The sequence below is a fragment of the Mytilus trossulus genome, chromosome 4, assembly GCF_036588685.1.
Source record: "Mytilus trossulus isolate FHL-02 chromosome 4, PNRI_Mtr1.1.1.hap1, whole genome shotgun sequence".
NCBI classification, from domain to species: domain Eukaryota; kingdom Metazoa; phylum Mollusca; class Bivalvia; order Mytilida; family Mytilidae; genus Mytilus; species Mytilus trossulus.
The window spans coordinates 64,861,009-64,886,421 of record NC_086376.1 but is presented as its reverse complement, the minus strand read 5'-3'; the positions used below and the strand labels follow the sequence as shown (position 1 = coordinate 64,886,421).

The 25,413-nt window shown below is 31.2% G+C and overlaps 2 protein-coding genes across 2 annotated transcripts in view; both read left to right on the top strand.

Annotated features, from left to right (window-relative positions):
* The window catches only part of LOC134715755 (NBAS subunit of NRZ tethering complex-like), a 65,548-nt gene extending 56,400 nt beyond the window's left edge, over window positions 1-9,148 (top strand). The window contains exons 51-59 of the mRNA XM_063578170.1: window positions 247-409; window positions 1,162-1,304; window positions 2,773-2,856; window positions 4,522-4,630; window positions 5,261-5,347; window positions 5,903-6,045; window positions 6,495-6,621; window positions 7,206-7,334; window positions 8,821-9,148. Coding sequence (XP_063434240.1) covers window positions 247-409; window positions 1,162-1,304; window positions 2,773-2,856; window positions 4,522-4,630; window positions 5,261-5,347; window positions 5,903-6,045; window positions 6,495-6,621; window positions 7,206-7,334; window positions 8,821-9,108 — 1,273 coding nt within the window. The 3' untranslated portion in view covers window positions 9,109-9,148. The remainder of the gene's footprint in view (window positions 1-246; window positions 410-1,161; window positions 1,305-2,772; window positions 2,857-4,521; window positions 4,631-5,260; window positions 5,348-5,902; window positions 6,046-6,494; window positions 6,622-7,205; window positions 7,335-8,820) is intronic.
* A 5,693-nt stretch (window positions 9,149-14,841) lies between these two features.
* LOC134715756 (NBAS subunit of NRZ tethering complex-like) overlaps window positions 14,842-25,413 on the top strand; it is a 51,309-nt gene continuing 40,737 nt past the window's right edge. The window contains exons 1-4 of the mRNA XM_063578171.1: window positions 14,842-14,911; window positions 15,459-15,583; window positions 17,557-17,708; window positions 24,977-25,114. Of these exons, the coding sequence (XP_063434241.1) occupies window positions 15,539-15,583; window positions 17,557-17,708; window positions 24,977-25,114 (335 nt within the window). The 5' untranslated portion in view covers window positions 14,842-14,911; window positions 15,459-15,538. The remainder of the gene's footprint in view (window positions 14,912-15,458; window positions 15,584-17,556; window positions 17,709-24,976; window positions 25,115-25,413) is intronic.

Sequence of the window (25,413 nt, the reverse complement as noted above, 5' to 3'; positions counted from 1 at the left end):
GTATTAAGGTGACACATTATTTGCCCAATTTTGACAAAATTTAATTGTCTCATGAAGATTCACACTCAATGCAGTGGTAGAATCTAAATATAGAATGTTATTAAAAGAGAAACAAAGCCATGTCAAAAAAGTTACGTGACCAAAAGACAAGAAACAGTACACAAAACATAGCAAACTTAAAAACTGAGCAACACAAACTAAAGTACATTCAAATGATGCTGGAATAATGTATTATTTTCTATCTAGATGCAGGATAAGTTGGGAGGATGCTGCCAACACTCTACAGCAATACCTGAATCACATAGAGAATTTAAATCACGAAAGTTTTAAATCATTGTCAATGTCTGGTGATGATATGTTGGTGGAGTATGCTGCCACGTTTGATTTGTCAAAGGGAGATAATTTGCAGGTAATTTGGATTTATGTACATTCTTATGCCCCACCTACGATTGTAGAGGGGCATTATGTTTTCTGGTCTGTGTGTCCATCTGTTCATTCGTCTGTTCGTTCGTCCTTTTGTCTGTCTGTTCCCCTTCAGGTTAAGGTTTTTGGTCAAGGTTGTTTTAGGATGAAGCTGAAGTCTAATCATATTGAAACTTAGTACGCATGTTGCTAATGATATGATCTTTCTGATTTTAAAGCCAAATTAGACTTTTTACCCTAATTTCACGGTTCACTGAAAATAGAAAATAAAGTGTGAGTTTCAGGTCAAAGTTTTTGGTCAAGGTAGTTTTTGATGAAGTTGAAGTCCAAACATCTTGAAACTTAGTACACATGTTCCCTATGGTATGATCTTTCTAATTTTAATTCCAAAGGAGATTTTTTACCCAACTTCATGGTCTATTGAGCATGGAAAATGATAGTGCAAGTGGGGCATCTGTGTACTTTGAACACATTCTTGTTTTAGATATTTAACTTAACAGGGCCCTGTGTTTTCCCCAGGGTCATAAAGCAATGTGGTACCCTGGTGATTTTATTAAAGAAAGTATAAGGGCCATGGTGTCTTATTTTTGTTAAAACAGGGTGCTATTTGAAAATTCTGGGGAGAACACTGGGACCCTTAATTCATCCTGAAATAGTTAAATGACAAAGTTTTACAGTTAGCTTGTTGGCTCATTTTACAAACAATATCCATTTGTCTAATATGATTGAAATTTTTAGATGCAAAAGTTATACTGTGACATGATAGAGAATGGATATACTGTGGAGCTCATAGAAGACATTATGGAAGTGTTTCCAGTGTCACCATGGACACCACATACAGCATTGAAGGAAGCTGTTGGTCGCATGATACAGTTACTAAGGTAAATATATCATCACCACGGACACCACATTCAGCATTTAAGGAAGCTGTTGGTTACATGATACAGTAACTAAGGTAAATATATCATCACCATGGACACCACATACAGCATTGAAGGAAGCTGTTGGTCACATGATACAGTTACTAAGGTAAATATATCATCACAATGGACACCACATACAGCATTTAAGGAAGCTGTTGGTTACATGATACAGTAACTAAGGTAAATATATCATCACCATGGACACCACATACAGCATTGAAGGAAGCTGTTGGTCACATGATACAGTTACAAAGGTAAATATATCATCACAATGGACACCACATACAGCATTTAAGGAAGCTGTTAGTCACCTGATACAGTTACTAAGGTAAATATATCATCACCATGGACACCACATACAGCATTGAAGGAAGCTGTTGGTCGCATGATACAGTTACTAAGGTTAATATATCATCACCACGGACACCACATTCAGCATTTAAGGAAGCTGTTGGTTACATGATACAGTAACTAAGGTAAATATATCATCACCATGGACACCACATACAGCATTGAAGGAAGCTGTTGGTCACATGATACAGTTACAAAGGTAAATATATCATCACAATGGACACCACATACAGCATTTAAGGAAGCTGTTAGTCACCTGATACAGTTACAAAGGTAAATATATCATCACCATGGACACCACATACAGCATTGAAGGAAGCTAATGGTCACATGATACAGTTACTAAAGTAAATATATCATCACCATGGACACCACATACAGCATTAAAGGAAGCTGTTGGTCACATCATACAAATACTAAGGTATTTAAATATTTAATGATGCAACATGTAATATTCAAGGTATCTGTTAGTCACATACAGCTTCTTAGGTTAGAAAAGTGTTACTATGGATACCGCAAACATACCAAACAACAGCTGACTATTTGTACTGGTATACAGTTATTTATATAGTTTTGTATCACCATACATCTAAGGGGCAAAATTAATGGACAATTCAGTCACTTATATTAGAGAAAAATAGTGTTATCATGGACACCACAAACAATTTACAACTTAGTCAATGAGACAGCACCCAAATAATACTAACATACTAAATTATCTACAATTGCTTAAGGTGGTACCTAACACTACAGGGAGATAACTCTGTAAAATCATCTAAACATTTAAATTATGTTGTGTTGTTAAAGGGATATTAAGCTTCTAAAAGATCAAAATGAGTGTTTGTCAAACTCCTATATAACCAGTGTAATTTTTCTGATAAAACGGTTGGTTCAAAAAAAAATTAATTTTCATATTTTTGTTAAAGGGTCAAGGTAAATACTTTGTCAAAATTTTAAGAAAATTAAACGAGCCAAGTTAATTTTAGTTAAAGTGTTGGGTACCACCTTAAATTGTATGGTGAAGTTTATTTAAAAACATTTTTTGAATTAGTTGAAATGTGATTTTTAATAACAGAGACCCAGATGAATTGGACAAAAAACAGATTCTTGCCAGACTTGAGAAAGTTGTACTTAATGTTGAAGAGCATCAAAATCAAGGGTAAGGTTGTTACTTGAACTACTGAATGAGTGTCTGTTGCCCATTTTTATTAGAACAGAAATGATAATCTTGAAATAAAATTATTTAAAATTGAATTCACAGAATCAAGAATTTTTTTTTGTTAAATTAATAAAAAATCTAAAAATGTATAAGATATGGAAACAAACTATGATTTTTAGGTAAAACATGAACTTTCTATTCAAAATATGAATACTGGTTATATAAAAAATATAACAAACCATAGAAATCAAGTAGCTTTGAAAATACATAAAAATAAATGAATCCCCTGTATGAAGTACATTTATACATAAATATTCAAATATTGGTAAAAAATGATTCATCTTTGAGTCAGAAGATATGCCAATCATCCATTTCCTTTATAGTGGTTTAATATTTTTAATCAAACAGCTGTATAAAAAACCCTCTTTTTATAGTGAACTAAAGATGACTACTTCAGACAAGTGAAGGTGTAATACCACAATTGATTTTCCCCTATCAGTCTTTGTTAAATTGGCACTTTAAAAAAAAATGTACAGTATTTACCTTTATTTTAACCAAAGAAATACTTTTCAAGTATAAAGTTTAATCCTTTCCAGTACTACAGTGAAAATTTCACACTACATTTCATTGCATATAAGCATATAAGAAAGTAACCATCACCGGAAGTAAACAACCCAATTTTTACACTTGTTATTTAATACTGGTTACCTGCTTTGGAAACTATGTAACTTTAACTTTCCAAAACATTTGATAAGACCATCAAATCAAAAAGGAATGATGCTTTCAGACACCCAACATACATGTTTATGACTCAGAAAAATTTAAGTGCATTGAAATGCAGGGTTAATTTTCTACAACAGTCAAATTCAAGGGAATATTTTTTTAGACCTACTTTCGTATACAATTGGATGTGACGTACCATGATTTGGTGGTATTACACCTGAACTGTTGAAATTCATATCTGCAATTGTTTAAGGGCATACGATACAGTTTTGATCCTGTATTTACAAGTTTGTGAAAATTTGCATATAGGCTATTGTTTACCTGATTAAATCAAATATGTAATAAAAATTATACCTTCATGTGCTACTTTTTGAGTAAAATGAAGTCGAAATTTTGTATATTTGCTCAAAATTCAGATTTGTGGCAGTAATTTCATTTTCGAAAGAAAGACATAACTTTTTTGTTATAAAAGATAAACACAAATTGTTTTTTGTTAAATAATCGGTAATTTCTGTTTTTTATAAGTATCCTAAAAAAATTATGCATTTTATTATTCAGAAATAACTAATATTTATCAAATGTTCATTAATTGAGGAAAGTACGTAATTTTTTGCGGCATGTTTATCAAAATGTAAAAAAATCCTCTATTTACAGTTTTATAAAATTTGGGTCATATAATCTGCCGGCAAAATGAAACAAATTGCTGTATTGAAAAAATAGGGGTCCATTAACTCGTTTTCAAATTAAATCAGTTTGAATGATAAAAATTAGTAGAAAAATGCATCTTTTCCCGATATGTCACAGTTTGACGTCGCGAAAATAACATTATACGTTAGCAACGTCATTACCTCCCCTGTAACTGTATCGTATGCCCTTAAGTCAGGATTTTTACAGAGAAACAGTTTGTTCCATGTTTTACATTCTTTACTGTTTATATTTCAGGGGTAACCTGGTCTCCTCAGAAGATGTTATGGTTTTATTGAGACCATTCTGTTCAGATGACAGGGTAGCAGTCCAACCAAGACTGGATGTCTTACATATGGTAGAAAAGGTAATTTTGGGAACAGTTATTTATGCATTAAATGTGTTAACTTATCTGTTGTTTTTTTCTGTTAAAAACTATTGCTTCTTTTGTTTCAGACCTCAGCAGGCATTCAGTTGTACCCAGTTGTTTGAACTAAAATAATTTAAGTAATTTGCATGCACACAACAACTCATTATTTAAAATGAAAATAGCTGTATCTGTGTGTGAACATGTTATTACCGTCAGTGCAATTACAGCTTCATTGTGTGTAATTGTGAATTATAAAGAGATTGATTGATTTTTGCTTCCTTAATGTCCAGTAGCTAATATTTTTATATAAGCAAAGATCTCCCAGTTAACATAAATGTTTCTACATCAGTTTACTTTAAAAATAAAATATTGTTTAAAAGGACAAATGGATCAGACAAAAGTTTTGCAAATTAGTAACATTTACTCCTATATATGCATGCATATACACATAAATGTACATTAATGATTCTTTACCTTTGGTTATAGGAAAGTTTTCTTTGGAGCCTTTTTTAAAAATCATAAGATTTTATATTTTGTATATTATTTCAGTAGGATATTTACCATCAGTCATTGTACATGTTCATGCCATCTTGTTAAACATTCTGTAAATGTCTTTTTTATTTCTAGAGTTTCCAGTTAAGTGAGGAGGATTTAGTTTTGTTGACATTATACAGAACTGAGGCTGTTGTCAAGGCAACATGGTCTGATATACAGGTATGTTATAAGGAGTTAAAATTGCTTTTTTTTTTGCTTTCTTGAAGACCCATTTGTGGCCTTTGGCTGTTTTCTGCATTTTGATTTGACTGTTGTCTCTTTGACATATTCCCCATTATAATTCTCAAATTTATGTACTTGTTTATCTAATCCCCACCACATTAGAGTCTTTGAATGTTGGTTGACAATGACCATCTTCAATCTAAGATCATTAAAGAAGAAAATACTATTCATTGAATTAGTGTACTCTTCAAATAAGTATATCCTTTCTGAGAGAAAAAAAACACACCACCCTTGTTGTAAAGCATTAATTTACGAAAAGATGTAGCTTGTAGACTCAAGTCAATTCTGATTTATCTTGACTTCTGAGAGAAAATTAACACTTGTCAGTAAATTGTTCCATTTATTGCTAAACCATTTGATACCATGCCACTGATCAGTTAGTTGGTAGTTTAATTGTTTTCTTTTAAATTCACGATACTGTTGATAATATCAGAACCTATATTATGAAAAAAAACATTACAAGTTAAAGACTTATTTATTTTGATTTTGCAGCTCAAAGAAAGTGATATAAATACAGACAAGGCAAGACATCAGCTGTTTTTACAGTTATTGTCCCAGAGTACTAATTACAATCATTTTAATTCTATTTGTGACTTACTACAACTATGGCCTCCACTTAAAGCTGCAAGTAGCAGGTAGGTGGAATAAGATGGGTGCAATATACTGAACTAAACCAAATTCTGTATACAACCTTTAACCCTTAATGTGCCAGAAACTGGTATTCATTAATGTGTTTTTGGTACAGTAAACAAGAATTTTTGTTTTCTTTATACCCTCATGGTGGCAACCAACTGTAAACAATTGGCAGCGTTTCTTTCAAAATAGAAATATGTTGGGTATTTCCTATATTCTTAAAATAATTTGATGTATCTTTATGCCGCATTTCCTGAAATCAATATTTTTATGTGGGTATTTTTATCCATTTTTCAACAAACACAATAACAAATGCACTGAGAAATCAGTAGTTTTGCGTATACATTTTGATACACCTTAAACAATGAAATCTAGGCAAAGTAATACCATACCAATATACATAAATCAAAATTAGGTTAACTGAATACTGACTTTGATATCTTTATTTCAGTGACCAAGAACAGAATGTTTGGGTAAACATATTTTGTGCTATGATAAACACCTCAGATTCTAAGACTGTATCATTGGTGGTTACAAAGTACAGAACTATTTGTGAAACTGTCAGTCTGGGTATTAAGGTATGTGTTTTATTTTATTAAATTATTTCAAAACTGCTGTAAAATACAAGGTACTGATACTTCTATGAAGAAAAAATGTAAAAAAAAAGCTGTTTTTAAGTGGTTGAATTTGAAATGCTTAGGCATTTTTGTCATGCCAGTTTTTTTTATGGGTTTGCTTATTGAATGCAAGGGTTTAGAGCACAAATGTGGTATAACATCTGATTCCCGAAGTTCTTTGTTATCTTGATTTGAATATGGGTAAACTTCTGTTGTCTCTAATTTTAATACAATATAATGGAAGTAAATGTTTTATGTTATCAAAGAGAAATTGTAAAGATTTATGAATATATTACTTTTCATTTAAGTTAAAGGTATAATAGGATATTCTAAAAGATATTATCAAAAAGTATAACAAAAATATGATCTCCATTGCAGATTTAAAAAGGGGAGGACAATAAGAATTGACAAAATCAAATGTTATCAACGAATGGAAAACAACAATCTTATATTCCTGACTTGGAATTTTAGACATTTACATTTTAAAGTTATGTTTTAATAGCTTCAAAAGAGTAGAAAATAGAAAATGTGTAATTGTTTTTCAGTGTGTAAGACATGTGTATAACACAATGATAGAGAAGAAATACACAATAGAAGGAGTGAAGTTTGTGTTACTGTCCACACATAAGGACATGTTGTCGTCTGCAGTCACAGAATTGGCAGCTCTTGATGAGGTATGATGTTTTTATTTTTATATGACACTTAATAAATTATAATTGGAAGAAACGATTCATACCTATCAACTATCAAGATTTAGGTGTGCATTACACAATTTTGACTCTGTCCTTTGTGCAGCATAGTGATCATGAAAAAATTCCTGAAACAGGGTTTTGTAAAAATCTACACTAACAATTTACAAGTTTCCGATTTTGAATTTTTGTAAAGAAGACAATCATGATAATTGGCCCATCAAAACTGGTCATTCCTGCAATCACAATTTTATAATCTGATTGATGAAGTCATAGTTAACCAGCCAGGTTGAAGGCTTATTTTATCACATGCTTTATGAAAAGTCTGCAAGAATGAAGGCAAAGTTGAAAAACCCTATTAAAACCCTGTTTATTAGGGACTTCTATATATTCATAATTATTGATTCACTTATAGGGTCTTTGTATCTGAACTAAACAGATATAGGAAGATGTGGTGTGAGTGCCAATGAGACAACTCTCCATCCAAATAACAATTTAAAAATTAAACCATTATAGGTTAAAGGACGGCCTTCAACACACATTTATTTAAAAACCAGTTGTTGACATGACACAGGTTATGTTCTTCTCATATATGTTATGATGGTATGATATTAAACCCCTAACGGGAAGGATTGTGCCTGATATTTATATGATGGAGACATAATCTTTCAATCAGTTTAATTAACGTCTGGAGCTGGCATGTCAGTTTACTGCTAGTAGTCTGTTGTTATTTATGTATTATTGTCATTTTGTTTATTTTCTTTGGTTAGATCTACTGACATCAGACTTGGGCTTCTCTTGAATTGAATTTTAAATGAACGTATTGTTATGCGTTTACTTTTCTACATTGGCTAGAGGTATAGGGGGAGGGTTGAGATCTCATAAACATGTTTAATCCCGCCGTATTTTGCGCCTGTTCCTAGTCAGGAGCCTCTGGCCTTTGTTAGTGTTGTATTAGTTTTAAGTTAAATTTCTTTTGTACAATTTGGAGTTTAGTATGACGTTCATTATCACTGAACTAGTATATATTTGTTTAGGCGCCAGCTGAAGGACGCTTCTTGGTGCTGGAATTTCTCACTACATTGATGACCTGTTGGTGACCTTCTGCTGTTGTCTGTTTTATGGTCAGGTTGTTGTCTCTTTGACACATTCCCCATTTCCATACTGAATTTTATTATAATGAATATTTTTACAGCTTATGTTGTTTATTGATTTCAAACATTCTTAAAAGAAATAAAGTAAATTCTTCAATTACTCCAGCTATTGATACCGTTTTCAGTTGAAGACACGTATAAAAGTTACCTGGCTAGATGTTCATGTGTATTCAACTTACATGTAAAGATGCTAAGAAAAGAAAATGATACTAAACAATTTGGATAGCCACACAGACAAATAAACAAATTTATATAGTTAGCATTTTATTTGGCCTAATTCATGTGTGTATTTATTTAATATTTATGTTTAATTTTAGGCAAAAGATGATGAAGAGTTGTTTGATCTCCTGTTAAAGAGAACTCTTCTACCACAAATTGTTTATACAGTTTATTACAAACCTGTGATTGATTATCTATTAGCCAATCAGAATGTGGATGAACAATCACATGACTATATGTTATTGAAAACAGTAGCCAACCAGCTTAATGACAATGGATTCAAAGCAGAGGCTGGTTCTTTAATGTTGCAGTCTAGATCAGCACATTCAATGCTTCAGACTTTTGGTTCTGCTTTGGGAGCTGTAGGGAAGTGGCTCAAACATTAATGTTGTATTAAGTTATGATCAATAAAAATGCTCAAGATTATTTTTTTCTTCAAATGTCTCTGAAAAAAATGCTCATTTAATGTGTCACCTCAAGGAAGTGATGAAAACAAGACTTATACTTGCTGTTTCTCGCATCATCAACAATTTTTATAGTTTGCAATGAGGTCAGTTTAAGGGGAACCATAATTTTTGGTATGCAGTTGTTTGAACACTGATACATATGATGTCCATGAAGATTATTTGGCCTTGCACCCTCAACCATGGTCCATTGACTTCTAAACTTTTGTGTTGTTCACATGTAGACATTTGTTATACAGTCAGTTTAAGATGAACCTCTAATGGAAAGTCATTGACCTGTGGTATGCTGTTAAATAGGCATAATGGCAAATATCAATTCCATGGAGATTTTCTGGCCCCATTCCTTTAATTAATATTCATTGACTTTCAAACTCTTGCATAGCATAGGTACATGTTTTTTATTGGGTCAGTTTGATGGGAACCACTACTGTAAGTCAGTGATATTTGGTATACAGGGCAGTTGTATAATTAGCATTAGCATATCTCTTTCAATGCAGATTATTTGGTCCTGCATCTTGAGTCATAGTTATATTTACCACCTCAATGTTCCTGTGGTAGTTGTTGCCAACAGTCCAGGAGGTCACAGGTTCAAAACCATACTGGGTCAAACCAGTCCAGTGAAAATTGGTATTTGCTGCATTTCTGATAAACAAGGGGGGTTAAAAAGTAAGAGCAAAGACTTAGGTCAGCACAGTCATTGATTAATGTCAAGTATTTCTCAGATACTATAAGCACTGTATTTGGTGTATGGAATGATCACGACTTGTATTTCTCTGTCTAGCAATTTTCTTCTGACCTTGAAGAATGATTGTAAGATTTATGTCTGTCTGGGAATCCATCAGGGTTTCTCCTCACTTGACCTCATGTCCATGGTTCATTGGTCATTGTTAATTTGTCATGGTTATATTTTCCCGCATATACTATAAGGAATAGGTCAATTAAATTTGGTGTATGGAATGGTTGTATGGTTAACATGTTGTCTGGCAGGGTTCATATGACCTTTGCCTCATTTTATGGTTAATTGCACAATGTTCAGTACAGTTTTCATACACCTTTTTTTTGCTGATTTTAGAGCGTGTACAATTTATTTTAATGCATCTGCATCATAATTGCTTCAGTAAGTTTTACAAGCATTATTTAAATTTCTCAAAAGAAATTTCTTTTCATGATTGAGGTGTTAGAATGTAAAAAGCAAGAAAGAAAAAAAAATCAATAAATTAAAATTTTTATTTCATTTTTTATAAGACGGAACACTTGGAAGCATACAACATGATACATATCACTGACTTAAAAGCTTGTATAAAATAATGAGTCTAGTATGTTAACATGAGGTATAAATGTACCAAAAAACATGTAAATATATTATGACAAATATAGGGTTATAAATAGGAATGACGCAACCAATGAATTTTGAAATACATGAGATACTTTCTAAAAAAATGGAGTGGTATGTGATTCAAAATACTGTTGTATTTCAAACAGGATTAGAATATATATAATATCCTCATTTTATTTTTAAAACTTTCAAGAAAATGTACATGCACAGTGATGATGATAATGCACCTGTTATAATTCATACCAATTCATGCATTGACTGTCTACACAAATATCTTATTAAACTGGCCTATTTAATTTCGGTTGCCAATAACAATCACTTATAACAAATAATAAGAAGCAAATAATAAGACAAACATTTTCCAATATGATGTGTTTTGGTGTTAATTCTTTGAATTCCTAAAGATAATACTCATCTGGAATAAACCAAATGACTAATTGAAAAATACCTTCCAATTGAATTAAAAAAATCAACCTGCAACACTCTTCAACAAAATTGCATTGCAATCTATAAACCACATATGTACTACTTCATTTACAGACTCTCTCACTACTTTCAAAGAGGTGCAAAAGGTCATACTTTTGCTTTTATGTCACAACTTTTGTTTTATAATATAGGACAATTAATGATTTCAATGATTTACACAACGTGACCAAGACCATCGGACTTACAAAGTCCGCAAAAAACTTTTAATGAAACAAGATGACACTCTTCTTAAAAAAGGTAAAAATGGTGCTGAAAAAGGTTAACCAATTCTTGCTCTATTTGGGATACCTTTTGCAATGGGCATATATAACTGTATTATGTTGAATAATGCTATCCCTAAAAGGAAATTGTTTTTGTCAAAACACACATTTTCCTCAGAATTCCATGCTCTGAGGATAAACCTTATTTATAATCACCAGCAATGACTTAATGTTTCAAAAGAATTAATATATTAGAGCCAGCTGAACATGCCTTCGTCATTTTATGGTTATAATATAATTTTGTTTAATACATAAGAAGGTTTGTGATTAAGACACACTTTCATTCTAAATTATTTCATCACTTTTATTTCATAATAAATTTTTGAACAAATGAAAATATGTAATGATTATATAAATATGGTTACCGTAATTTTAAAATATGCTTAAATGATATTTATTTACATATAAATATTTGTTGGATGTAGAAAATGGAATTATCACTTTTGTTTTTTATTCAAATAACTTGATTTTTGTACTGGTATTCAACAGTATCATACTTATTACTAATGCCCAACTTATCCACCCTATTCCAATATAACTTTTCATATCAAACAAGCAATATCACCATGACAATTTTACATCTTTTCATCAGAAGAAAAATACACCTTGACAAATAATTTGCCATACAATGAACTTGCAGTAAACAAGCCCGCTTCTTTAAAAGAGTATAAATGGCTTACATTATTAAGCAAACATTTCTATGATTTACTCTCTACAAGAGCTAAAACTTTCCTCACAGTTCATGATACATCACTATAAAAACCAATACAATCCCCTAACTGTAACTTTGCCTTTTTACGATGGATAAATAAAAGTTCACCGGTATCATCTCTCTAGGTCACCTTTTGGACGATTTTCTCTCCATTTTCTTTCTTCACAGGTTTTGCAACATTTGACCTTGACAAACATTTTGTTACAATGTCCCATACGCCGTAAAGCACGACATACTTTATAACTCATTACATTACTGTCACAAGTGTGTTTCTTTAGCTCTGAAAGATAATAAAAACATGTATACTAACTTGTAGTTATTTTTCTACCTTTATTTACAGGAATTGGTTATTTTTTCAATACAGCTATTCAAGAAGATGATGATAGGCATGCTTGTCAGAGTCAAGTGACTGCGCGTCGGACTATCGGGCTGTCGGATTATAGGACTGTCGGACTATCCGTCTGTCGGATTAAAGAACTGTCGGATTATGGGTCTGACCCCCATACAAACATACGTTTATCATACAACTCAAAATGTTAACAACCAGCTAAAATAAAATGTTATATGTAATCGTCCAACATACATTTATCACACGACTCAAAATGTAAACAACCCCAAAAATACAATGTTATATATGTAATCGTCCAACATACGTTTATCATACGACTCAAAATATAAACAACCCCTAAAAATACAATGTTATAAAGAATCGTCCATAGATCTCCATAGCAATGGAAAGACATAAAATTCACGAATACACGTTTTCCGCTGATTTTGTCAGTTGGTATGACTGACTTTAGATGATATAACAATAGATATGTCAGCTGATAAAATATTCAATAGATTTTTTTTGGTTGAAATGTCCCTGAAATGATGGGATTATGCAGCACATGTACGTATCCCTTCACCAGTTACTGGCTTCAGTTTTGAATATAGACTAGAGTAACTAAATGTGTACAACCCTGACATCTAACTATGTTGTAGAAAATGTGATCATCAATTCATCAAAAATATATACACAAAGAACAATATATTTCACAATACATATGCATTAATCCAAATTTACATGCATTCATACAGTCCCAATAGAAGAAATTCCCGCGGAAATGTCATGTGATATAAACATGGAATTGTCCACACCGATACAGGTGAAATACGTAGAATAACAATTGTGGACACAGCAATAAGATCAGATATAAGACCCTCATGAGCTCGGTGTAAAGTAAAAAAAGAAAGTAAAAATCAATTATTAAATAAATTTGCGCGATTAACCTGGAAGTTAAGACTAATAAAAATTTGCGTCTATCGAGTGAACCCCCTAAATAAAATAATACTGTGTTCTTGACGACTTCCCACCGCGATGATCGATAGAAATAATATTTTACTATATTGTATGTTAACTATCAATAGTAAGGTAAATATACCCAGTTTTTACATGCTAAAGTTTCCCACTTTGGCACAAAATAGATCTTATGTTTCTTGTAATTGTAATTAAAAATGTTTTTAACATTAATATGACATTTTGTTTAAGGTCTGTAGTAACTGTAATTTTTTTTCTACATTTAATTCTTTGAATTATTTCAATAAATCTATGTTAGTTGATAAGTAACTGCAAAAAACAAATGCCTATTGTATAAAAAAAAACTATATTCACTCAATATTAAATCCTAGCCGGCTTAGAAAGGTTTAGACAGTGGAAGATCTTTAAAACCGATCAAGGTTGTTAAACAAGCCCATGGTAGTTACAGGAAAGGAAAATGAAGCAAAATTAATTATATTCAGGTAGTTGATATGAAAAAGGAATAGGGTTATATTGTTTTCACATCCTATGCTAAGGTTTATTCTTGTTTTAGTCACTTATTCTGTCTCGTTGTACTGGTGCAGTGACAGTTTCATCAACAAAGACTTTGAAGAATTTACTAGGAACATCTCCGGAATGGTTTGAACCATCATCCCGTGTGATTGGGGTTCATCATGATGGATTTCTAGGATTAGAGGTAAAGTTGACACATTTACTTTAGTTGTACACTGCATTTATTTTTATACCAATTTTTGTTAATTTTGCTCACTTAGCCTGAAATTATGAACGTTCAAGCTTGGCATTATTTTTTTACTGACACATATACACCTTATCCCTATTTGTCTGCCATTACTGGACATCACAAAGGTTCCTGTAAAATTTTGATGTCATACAAAATATATGACGCCACAATGAAAAGGTGATTGTTGTATGGAATGGGAAGTTTGACAGATTCTTGGGTCAATCGGTAATAGCGATAAGGTGTATTCTAGTTTAAGATTTTTCTCGAAAGAAGAAACAATTTTTCTTTTTTTTCACTATCTGAAATTAAGTCTATATGCAATTCAGATAATAAAGGTACAATTTTTTCCTTGAAGGTTGAATGTGTGTTCCCTCAGAAAAGAAGACTTGGTGATACAACTGAAGAAGAATTTGAAGACAGTGATGATGAAGAAACTTCTTTTGTTTCCAAGACAACCAAACTAACAAAAGATGTCCTTTATTATGTTACAGACATGGAAAGATTTCAACCACCAAGAAAAAGACCAAAGTAGGATTAAAAGATGTTCAGAAATCAGAAATAAAGTGTTAACATCATCAATATATATTATGGCACAAACAAAAGTATTTTGAAAACTAAAAATTAATTCAAAGTAGCATAATTAAGTTATTGCAAAAATGGTTGATAAAACTTAATAGTCATAGCAAGGATACAAATGCTAAGGAGGAACAGTTATCTATTTATGAGTTCAGATATAACTGGTGTATTTTTGTAATAGGTTAGATGTACAGATAATTTTTTAACAATTACATTTTTGTCATTTTTCATTATTTATTTCAGAATAATTAACAGAACATACAGACTTGTGTGTCTCAAATCAACGACACCAGAAGAATTGTATACTAGAAAGGTGAATGAAAATTGACATCAAAATTAATCATATAAATGTAGTAAAGATCGGATTACAGACAAAACCCCAGTTGAAGATATATATATCTGTGTTCATTGCATTGTAATATTGATATCTCTGTTTACAAGATCCCTATGAAACATATTGTAGGTTTGAAATTTTATAATCAAAGAAAAAACTTGTATAAAAAAAATGTGAATATGACCAATTCATGCAACTAATCCTAATTAATGGGGTCAGTCGATACAATGTATACGTATTGTCAAAATTCTTATCAAGGATACATATATGAAAGAAGACCAATTCTATTCCTCTTTTGACTTATTGATTGCAATGGATTAACAGCCCCCTTTTATCCCCCATTAACACTGTTGTTTTGTTCAATTGTTTTGGCTGGCAATTAAAAAAAAACTTTCATATTTTCAGTTAGTCTAAACTTTCTATTGTTGCTTTTCCTCAAAAAATGTTTATGAATATTTACTTGTAGTTATATTTTTGCTGCATGAAGATGTATTCTTTTAGTTACACATCAAATTATTATTTTCAGATTGACCATGAAGAGTATGGAGAGGCATTAGAGCTGGCTAAAGCTTACGGTCTAGATACAGATAGAGTATACCAGAGACAATGGAAAAATCTGATGTATCTATTGCATCTATTCAAGATTATTTGGTGAGAACATTCAATCATTTTATGAATAATAGATTTTAAAGGATAACAGAAATTATTTTATGAATAATAGATTTTAAAGGATACATTCAATTATTTTATGAATAATAGATTTTAAAGGATACATTCAATCATTTTATGAATAATAGATTTTAAAGGATACATTCAATTATTTTATGAATAATAGATTTTAAAGGATACATTCAATTATTTTATGAATAATAGATTTTAAAGGATACATTCAATTATTTTATGAATAAAAGATTTTAAAGGATACATTCAAATATTTTATGAATAATAGATTTTAAAGGATACATTCAATTATTTTATGAATAATAGATTTTAAAGGATACATTCAATTATTTTATGAATAATAGATTTTAAAGGATACATTCAATTATTTTATGAATAATAGATTTTAAAGGATACATTCAATTATTTTATGAATAATAGATTTTAAAGGATACATTCAATTATTTTATGAATAATAGATTTTAAAAGATACATTCAATTATTTTATGAATAATAGATTTTAAAGGATATATTCAATTATGTTATGAATAATAGATTTTAAAGGATACATTCAATTATTTTATGAATGATTGATTTTAAAGGATACATTTAATTATTTTATGAATAATAGATTTTAAAGGATACATTCAATTATTTTATGAATAATAGATTTTAAAGGATACATTCAATTATTTTATGAATAATAGATTTTAAAGGATACATTCAATTATTTTATGAATAATAGATTTTAAAGGATACATTCAATTATTTTATGAATAATAGATTTTAAAGAATACATTCATTTATTTTATGAATAATAGATTTTAAAGGATATATTCAATTATTTTATGAATAATAGATTTTAAAGGATAACAAAAGTTATCAACAATATTGGACAGTACAAAAAAAAATATGCCTAGTCCACCAACTGACTCCTCTAGAAAGAAACAAAATCAAACATCAACAAGAAACAACACATGGTCCAGATAACCTGGTCTGGTTTACATACAAAATGTGTTGGGGTTAAAACCCGTTTTTGTGCACACAAACCTTTTTTTGAATTTCTAGACACCAAGTTGCTTAAGAAAACACACAATGTAAAACCTGGAGTCGATTTCTCAAAGAAACTTACAATTAAGATTGATCGTAGGTATCGTAGGTATACTGTTTATTCATGACTGAAGACCAATTTGAGTTGAAAGTATTTTTCTGAAATCAACTCTTGGACAGTGCAGCTTCCTTACGTCGTAACTACATTCCCCTTCCCTTTCATGAATTTGACCTACCGAATTAGACTATTTACCGGATTTGTAATCACATAAGCAACACGACGGGTGCCGCATGTGGAGCAGGATCTGCTTACCCTTCCGGAGCACCTGAGATCACCCCTAATTTTTGGTGGGGTTCGTGTTGTTTATTCTTTAGTTTTCCATGTTGTGTCATGTGTACTATTGTTTTTCTGTTTGTCTTTTTCATTTTTAGCCATGGCGTTGTCAGTTTGTTTTAGATTTATGAGTTTGACTGTCCCTTTGGTGTCTTTCGTCCCTCTTTTTCCAACAGGATGATCACTAACTAAAACAAGGAAATATAAAAATGCATGTACACACATTTGGAAACCAGGGTCAAATGTACACTACTGCAGGAACCAATGTTCTACAGCTTGTGTGGTTGAATACTACAACCAAAGAAAAAAATATTTGGTATTTATTAGTTTATTCCTGTATTAAAGGGGTTTGCTAAAATATCTGCCATTGTAAAGCCATGTGAAAGGAACTGAAAAAAATATTGAGTTGAACTTTATGATCAGGACAGCATTTTAAGATGTGAGATCCTCTCTTTTTTGTAAACATTTTTGTTATATGTTTTCTGGCTTTTTCTTCTTTTCTGTGATCAGTAACGAAATCCAACATGAAACATTTTGTTTATTGGAAATTCATGTAAGAAAAATTATTGTTCTATTTCAGAGTAAGATTAAGAAAAGATCGTGGGTTTTCCATAAATGTATAGAAAGAATTCCTTACAACATAGATGCCATGAGAGAATTGTTAGAGTTTAAACTTAAAGAGACAGATTTACAGGCATTGTTGGCTATTGAAAAGGGGGAGGATGGAGGAAGGTAGGTCAATTTACATTTACATCAAAACCTGTTCATTTTCTTTAATTTTTTTATAAACTCAGAGGCGGCAGTGATGCGAACAACAGTGTAAACTATTTGTATAAATCTTTATATTTTATATGGTAGAAGATCTGGATCCTGCATACTTTTGTATGCAAAAACCTCATGTTTAGAAGTTTCTGTTTGTCATATGTCCACTGACCTTGACTTCATTTTCATTGTTCAGTGATTTTTTTTTTTTGTCATAGGAATTTCTCACTTATTATGAGTAATAGAATAACCAAATTTGGTATATGTGTTCCTTGAAATGTCTAAATATCCAAATGACAGGGTTCACCCTGACCTCAACTTCATTTCATGGATCAGTGAGGAAAGTATAACATTGGTGGTCAACTCAGTATCTCAGGTACTATAAGTAATAGGTCAACTCTATTTTGTGTATAGAAATTGTAAAATGTACATATCAGACTGGCTTGTTTCATCTGACCTTGACCTTTATTTCAGGGTTCAATGAACTATGTTTAGCTTTTTGCACTTTGGCCTATTTCTCAGGTACTAAAAGCAATAGAGTAACTGTATTTTGTATATGGAATGATTATAGGGTGTAGCTGTCAGGGAGGTTGCATTTGACCTTGATCTCATTTTCATGGATCATTGTCAAAGTAAATTTTTAATGATTTTGTCAGTTAATGATGGTCATGAGATACTAGTGTTTTTGTTAAGAGGGTAGTCTGTAGGTTTGTACATACAACTTTTTGGGGCTACTCAGTGAACACTCAATGTTGGTCATTAACTGTTAGCCTGTGTATACAAAGACATTAGATAAACATTACATATACGTTTATAGTTATTGTATGTTATTATTGTTAGCAAGCTAAGGTCTCTGGGAATAAGAACCTCTTTTTCATTTTCAAACTGCTTTGGTGGGATTTATGTAAATAATTTGTACTTTGTAGGGTATGAGATGTTTTATATATTATAAATTGCATACCTGTCAACCTGTGATGATAAAAATGCAGGTCATGACCTGCATTGAAGAATCAAATCTCAGGTCATAACGCGTACAAACTTTTTCGAGCTAAATTTCAGTATTTTGGGTACATTTTTCTTATAATTTAAATCAAAGTTACCAAAACATCAATGCATGTTCACTGGGTTAAGTAATTTTAAATGTTATTAGTTATTATTTCATTGCATTAAAAGATTTTTAAAAATGTGTGTAGCACAGTATTATGTTCTATACTTATTGTGACAATGTAATTCAACCTCAAACATCAATTATTAGGATATATTTTTTTTAAATAGTTTTTAAATAATTGAGGCGGGCTATTCAGCCTTAAAACACATCATCAATTGTTTTCATTTTTTCATTGAACTTATACTATAATAAAATATAGTAATACATTTAAAGGAAGTATAGATGGAAAAAATAATTTTAATTGTAAAGCTTAAATGCAATCTTTTTATCTGTTGTACAACTAATATTTCTAAGTAAGTCATTGTTAATGAGTTTCTGGGCCATTATGAAACCAGTCACTTAGCCTTTTCTGCCTGCTACACTACCATTGCCTTGAACAAATTTGATAAACCATATCTTGATAGAAGAAACTAGAAGCTGAATATTTATTTTGAATCAACATCAATGACCTACTTGTTAAATATAGATTCTTACATTGATACCAGTGGATTATCGGATTTATCCAATCGAGATAGTTAAATTATCAATTTTAAAGTTCGAGCCGCCTCGGCGAGTACTTTAAAATTTATAATTTAACTATCGAGATTGGATAAATCCGATAATCCACGAGTAACTATGTAAGAATCTGTTTCTCTAATGATTAAAAAGACATTTTCTTTTTTTTGTTTACCGAAAATCCCCTTCGAGTGCCTTTCACATTGCACGAAGTTGTCAATTTCATTAACACCTGTTATCATATTTTGGTTCATCCATCCAAAAAGGTCATGACCCTGAAAATCATCCAATGATCTTTTGAGATCACCAGCAACCACACGTTGATTAAATTTTTTTATACAATGGGTTCGAAAGGGATAAATTTCCATAGAATTAGAGAAACATGTTTAAAATAAACTTGAAGTGAGATGAGAGTTTTTATTTGCTTCTTGTTGAAGGCCTGGCTGTGACTTTAAGATGAAGAACAGCAATAAAAGCACTGTTCCTTTGCTTTTTGTTGTGCATTTACTGATTTTATGTCATCAATGGATATCTCATATCCTTTGTTTTTCTATTACTGTATAGCAGGTTATTTTCGCGGGTGTAATATTTCACAATTTTTATTAAATAAGATATACGAAAAAATTGGCAGTTCAAAACTTTTATCAAATCCTTTGCATATACTTTTTTTTAAATTGGTGGAATTTATTTTGGTGATTTTGTTCTATCTGTTAAAATAAGCAAAAATTTACATTCCATAAAAATAACCCACTATACGGTTTATTCCATATTGATAAGATATTAGTAGGTTTTTCTATATGAATGGCATTTTGAATAAATAAGCATATTCACCTGCGGAAAAAGGATATTCACCGCTCAAAACGTTGCATGCTTTTACGTGTATAATTTTGGTAAAAACACGTTTGATGTACAATTGGTTTTGGTAAATATTTCCCATTACATTAATTTCTCTCGGAATATGGAATAAAACATTTACTGTCTTTTGTTTCGGTAAATATGTGGTTTTATTGACTTTTGAAAAAGTGATATTCACTTCGGCTGTTGGCCTCAGTGAATATCAGTTTTTCAAAAGTCAATAAAACCACACATTTACCTCACCAAAAGACAGTAATTGTATAATATTGAAGGAGTTTGATTCTCATGCTGTTTGGAGGATATACAAATAGACATGTGTCTACCCTGTAAGTGAAAGACCAGATGTTGTATAAAGAAACTATCATAAACTAGGAAGTTGAGGTCATTACAAATAGTGTCAACCAGTTCAGCGGAAATTTGAATACCTATGGGACCATGTGGGTAAATTTGAAAGTCAGTTACAAGATAGCTAATGAAAAAGAAGAAAACTTAAAAACCTGATTGAGTCACTTTCAAGGAGTACATAGATAACCAAAATAAAAGACCATGTGACAAATTGATGTATGACTATTTTAGATAATGTGCCCAAAAGTTAACAATGATTGTTCATTTGATCATACAATTTCTAATGTAGCTTAATTGGGAGTAGGTCATCAGGCTAGTCTTCAGTATACCAAACCATCAATCCATGTTGGTACAACTAACTAGCTTGAGTACAAGCTTCATTTTGAGGCTGCTGCAAAATTTGATTGTTGGTCGGAAGATGCCAAAGTTTTCAAGCTTATTACATGTATGAATGGTGCTGCTTTATTTACCTTTCACATACCTGATATTGCAGCATATTGTCATTGAATATTAACCAAAAGGTTAGCTCCTGAAAACCTAAGATGTTTATACTTCACAATTTGATGCTTGTACATGTAAAGGTAACCCAGGCCAATCTTTGCAGGAACTTGCCATACTGTGACTATAGCTATAGCTGTTAATTTCTGTGTCATTTTGGTGTCTTGTTTAATTGTCAATCATACCATATCTTTCTTTTTAATATAATGATATAATTTAATTTCCGTTGTAACATGTCTTCTGATTGGCTGACAGTGTTTTGTTTATCAGCTCATAGAAAAAAAATGTCATTTGAACGTGACGTCATCAAAGTTTTTTTCATGATTTACTCCGGTTTGAATGGAATTTAGAATTAAATTATAAGGAATGACTGTAATATTTTGTCTGTCTATTTGAAATAATGTCAAGGGATTATTCAGAATTTATGGCATTTAGAAAAGCACTTATTGACCATGTTTTAGAATCTCTTATTTTACAAATCAATGTAGAAATCATTGATTGGGCCTTTCCCTGTGCTCTGAAATGTTGATCTATTTTAGCTACAGAGTAAAAGTTAACCCTTACCATGCTGAATTGTTTTCAGAAAATGTATAATTTTCGTTTATTCGCAAAAATATGCAAATTATATGCAAATGAGCTTAGCCCTGTTGCTGTGGCATATTGATGCCTTTAAATCTAATATAGGTGATCACGGGGTGGGGTGTCAGCGTGAGGAGGTGGGGGTGGGTGGGCTGGAATTTGCCTCAAAGTTGGTCATCAGGTGCAAAAAGCAGCAATTTTGACGATTTTTCTTCCTTTCTCTTGACCCAGGGATGCTTGTAAAGGTATCCAGCTGTAGCCGGCATGTAGAGTGGACCCTAGTTTACAAATTGACCCCAACAGTTGTTAGGTGGGAGTCAATATGATCTTGGTTCAGCAGTCTACAAAAGGTCATTCAGACCAAAAATACGGAATTTGGTGTAAATTGAGAATGGAAATGGGGAATGTGTCAAAGAGACAACAACCCGACCATAGAAAAAACAACAGCAGAAGGTCACCAACAGGTCTTCAATGTAGCGAGAAAATTCCACACCGGGAGGCGTCCTTCAGCTGGCCCCTAAACAAATATATACTAGTTCAGTGATAATGAACGCCATACTAAACTCAAAATTCCTTTTGAAAGTTTTTTTTACCATGATCTCATCGTAATGTTATTACATTGTATTCAGTTTTGATTAAAAAAACAAGCAGTCAAGAAATTTCAGGATGTGCACTCTTGTTGTGTGTAGCAACTTCTAAAGTACATTTTTACAAAAATAAAAGGAGCAATAAATATAATTTATAGTCAGTTTTATTGTTGTTCAAAATACAAGTCTTTTCAAATTCATGCAATTAAGTTATGAATTTGAAATACAATTTATTTTCTTAAAAACAAGAAAAGAAGAATTATATCAGTACAGACTATGGAAGTAATTAAAATCAGTTAATCAGAATCCAGAAACAGTATATATTTTGGCTTCGTTGGATTCACGTTTATATGGACTACAGCCTATGTACAGTGTGCCTGTACTGTCTATGTCTAAAGAGACTGGAATATGGATACCTAACTGATCCTTAGTGTTAATGTAATGAATGCACTGTCCTGAAGTATTGAGGATATGAATCATGTGATGTATATAGTCTGTAACTATAATGTTGTCAGATTTCGAAGCCACCAAATCTTGAGGTTTCAAAGTTTGTTTCTTGTTTATATCTGGATTACCAGTGTATATCCATCTCACTCTGTTTGTCTTATCTAATGCCACTATCCTACCTCTTCCTTCTTCATCTAGAACATTAATGATATAAATGTTATTGTCATTGTCTGTAGTTATTTTGTAGGGAAGACTAAATATCAATTTCCCTTTGTTGTCAGTGTGATACACTTTTTCTTTTTCTCCATCCATACTCATCATGATAACTTGTCTCGGACCATTGACAGGGAAGGCATTTGGTTGGTTCTCGCTTACACCCACTAAGATCTTATGGTCACTTGTTACATGGACACCAAGGGTTATTAAAGGATTTACACTGAACTTTGTTGGATTCACTTTACTGGTACTACTGGAAAGTATTGTAAGGTTTGATTCCCTTGTAGATAGAAGTAGGTCACCTGATGGTAGTAATGCCATGTTAATTATGTTTGTCTTAAAAGTGTGCAAATCACATAATGAGTCATTTGTTAATTTTAGTTTATGAAGTATAGGGCTTGGATAACCAGTGATAAAAATACTTTGGTCATCACAACAGACTAAATTAAAAACCACCGTTAGCTCTGTTTTGTATTGCTTTATCACTTTAAATTCAAATATCTTTTGGTCATCATCAGATTCCTTTAATTCTCCAAGGTAGAAATCTTGAACTACATTTTTACCTGGGACAAACTTAGGCAACCTTTTAAATTTAGGGCTGGCAGGTACTATTCTTTGTTGTCTTGAAGTTTTCTCCTCTGAATATGTGTTGAAAACTTGATTAGCAATATTTGAATTTAAGGCCTGGTTTAAATTCTTTCTCCTCAGGTCTAAATCTTTGTTGATCTTTTGTGATCTGTTTTGAGCATTATTCATTGATTGCATCAGAACTTCCTTTCTCTTATTAAGTTCTTTCAAAAGTTTATTGGTATGCTTTTCAACTTCATCCTTTAGTATTTTTTCTCGATTGAGAATACTCTGCTTTTCCAAATCATATTTGCGGTCTTCTGAAGATTTCAAAATTCCAAGTTCAGATAATACTTCTTCATTTTGATCTATTACCTTATCAATCTCAGAATTAAACGTTTTCATTGATTTCAATGTAAGTTGATATCCTTCAGCTAGTTCAACCATAGTGTGTTTGTTATGATTTTTTGTTATACACAAAGGGCAGACAACTACTTCACAAGATTGACAAAATAAGAAACAGTTGTGTTCACTATGAATTCCACATTGAATGTTACTTAAATCTAGTTTATCCTTAATCTGTTGCTGGTGAGAAGAAATGTCCTTTATATCTATAATTATATGCTGGTCAGTTGATTTCACTTTTTTATGAAGTTTCTGACATTTTGTACACAATAGAAAGTCACATTGTAAACATTTCCATTTAATCTCCTTCGATTCTTCACACATCTGACATAAAATTGGAACTTGTCCTTTCTGAAATGATTTTGATAACGCCATTATGGTGATTTAGTTTAACAATTTTGTCTATAAATATAAGTCATATTCTTGATCACTTGATTATTTCGGTTGTCAAAATGATATCCCGGTGTTTACTTTTCTATTACCTGAACAGATCAAGATAATTGTTATCTGTCAAGGTAATATGTAGTGCATGATATCTAGATATTTGAACAATGTATCTAATACTTTGTACCTCTCACGCGTCCATTTAGCTAAATATTTGAATAAAGAAATTATTCTTAAAACTAATTGTTGATTTTACGTTATAAAGATCATAATATTTCTGTCCTTTTGCTAGTCAACTTCACAGTGATTTATTTTCTCAGTTTTCATACAATGTTGATGTATTCACAGAAGAGAAAATCCCACTTCAACATATTCTGAAAGATTTATATTGGTTGTTTTTTTTCTTTTCTAACTTGTGAGAAAGTCTCATTTTTAAACTGATATTAGAATTATATAAAATGTTTGTTAACAGTTAGAATTACAAATGCTTCAACTAGTTTAATCAGGAATTAGTCCTATTATACAACTTACTGAACTAAAAAGTTGTAGAGTATATAGGTTTCAGTGACATTTCCTAATTTCTTTTATTAATCAAGTATTGATTTTGTTTATGTCATCCTCAAAACAATCTACATGTAAAGTCTTTCTTGCTAATTATTCACTTCAAATTTTATTCTACAACCATATTTTAGGTTTATCCTCTGTGATCCAGAAGATGGTCTATATGAAGATATAACATTAGATGAGTTTGATCCTGAAACACAAACAAAGAAAGAGGAATTGAAGAAAGCTAAACAAGAAGAAATGTTGAATGAACTGGAATTTAAAAAGTTAGTTTTAAATTATAGATAAAAAATTAAATATTAGATATTTAGTTGTAGGTTGCATTTCTGTAAATATTGACAATGCAATTTCCTGTAGGAACTCCTTTTACAGCTAAATCTGTACCTCTTTTACTATGAAGTTTTGAAAAAAATATTATGCTAGAATTGAAAGTTAATATACATTACAATTTTATTCAAAAATCAAAATATAGGGCTGTGCAGCATATTTTCAACATTTATATGCCCTGAACTTCTCAGAGTTTAAACTAACACTAATTTTCTTAAACAATACAGAGGCAGATTTA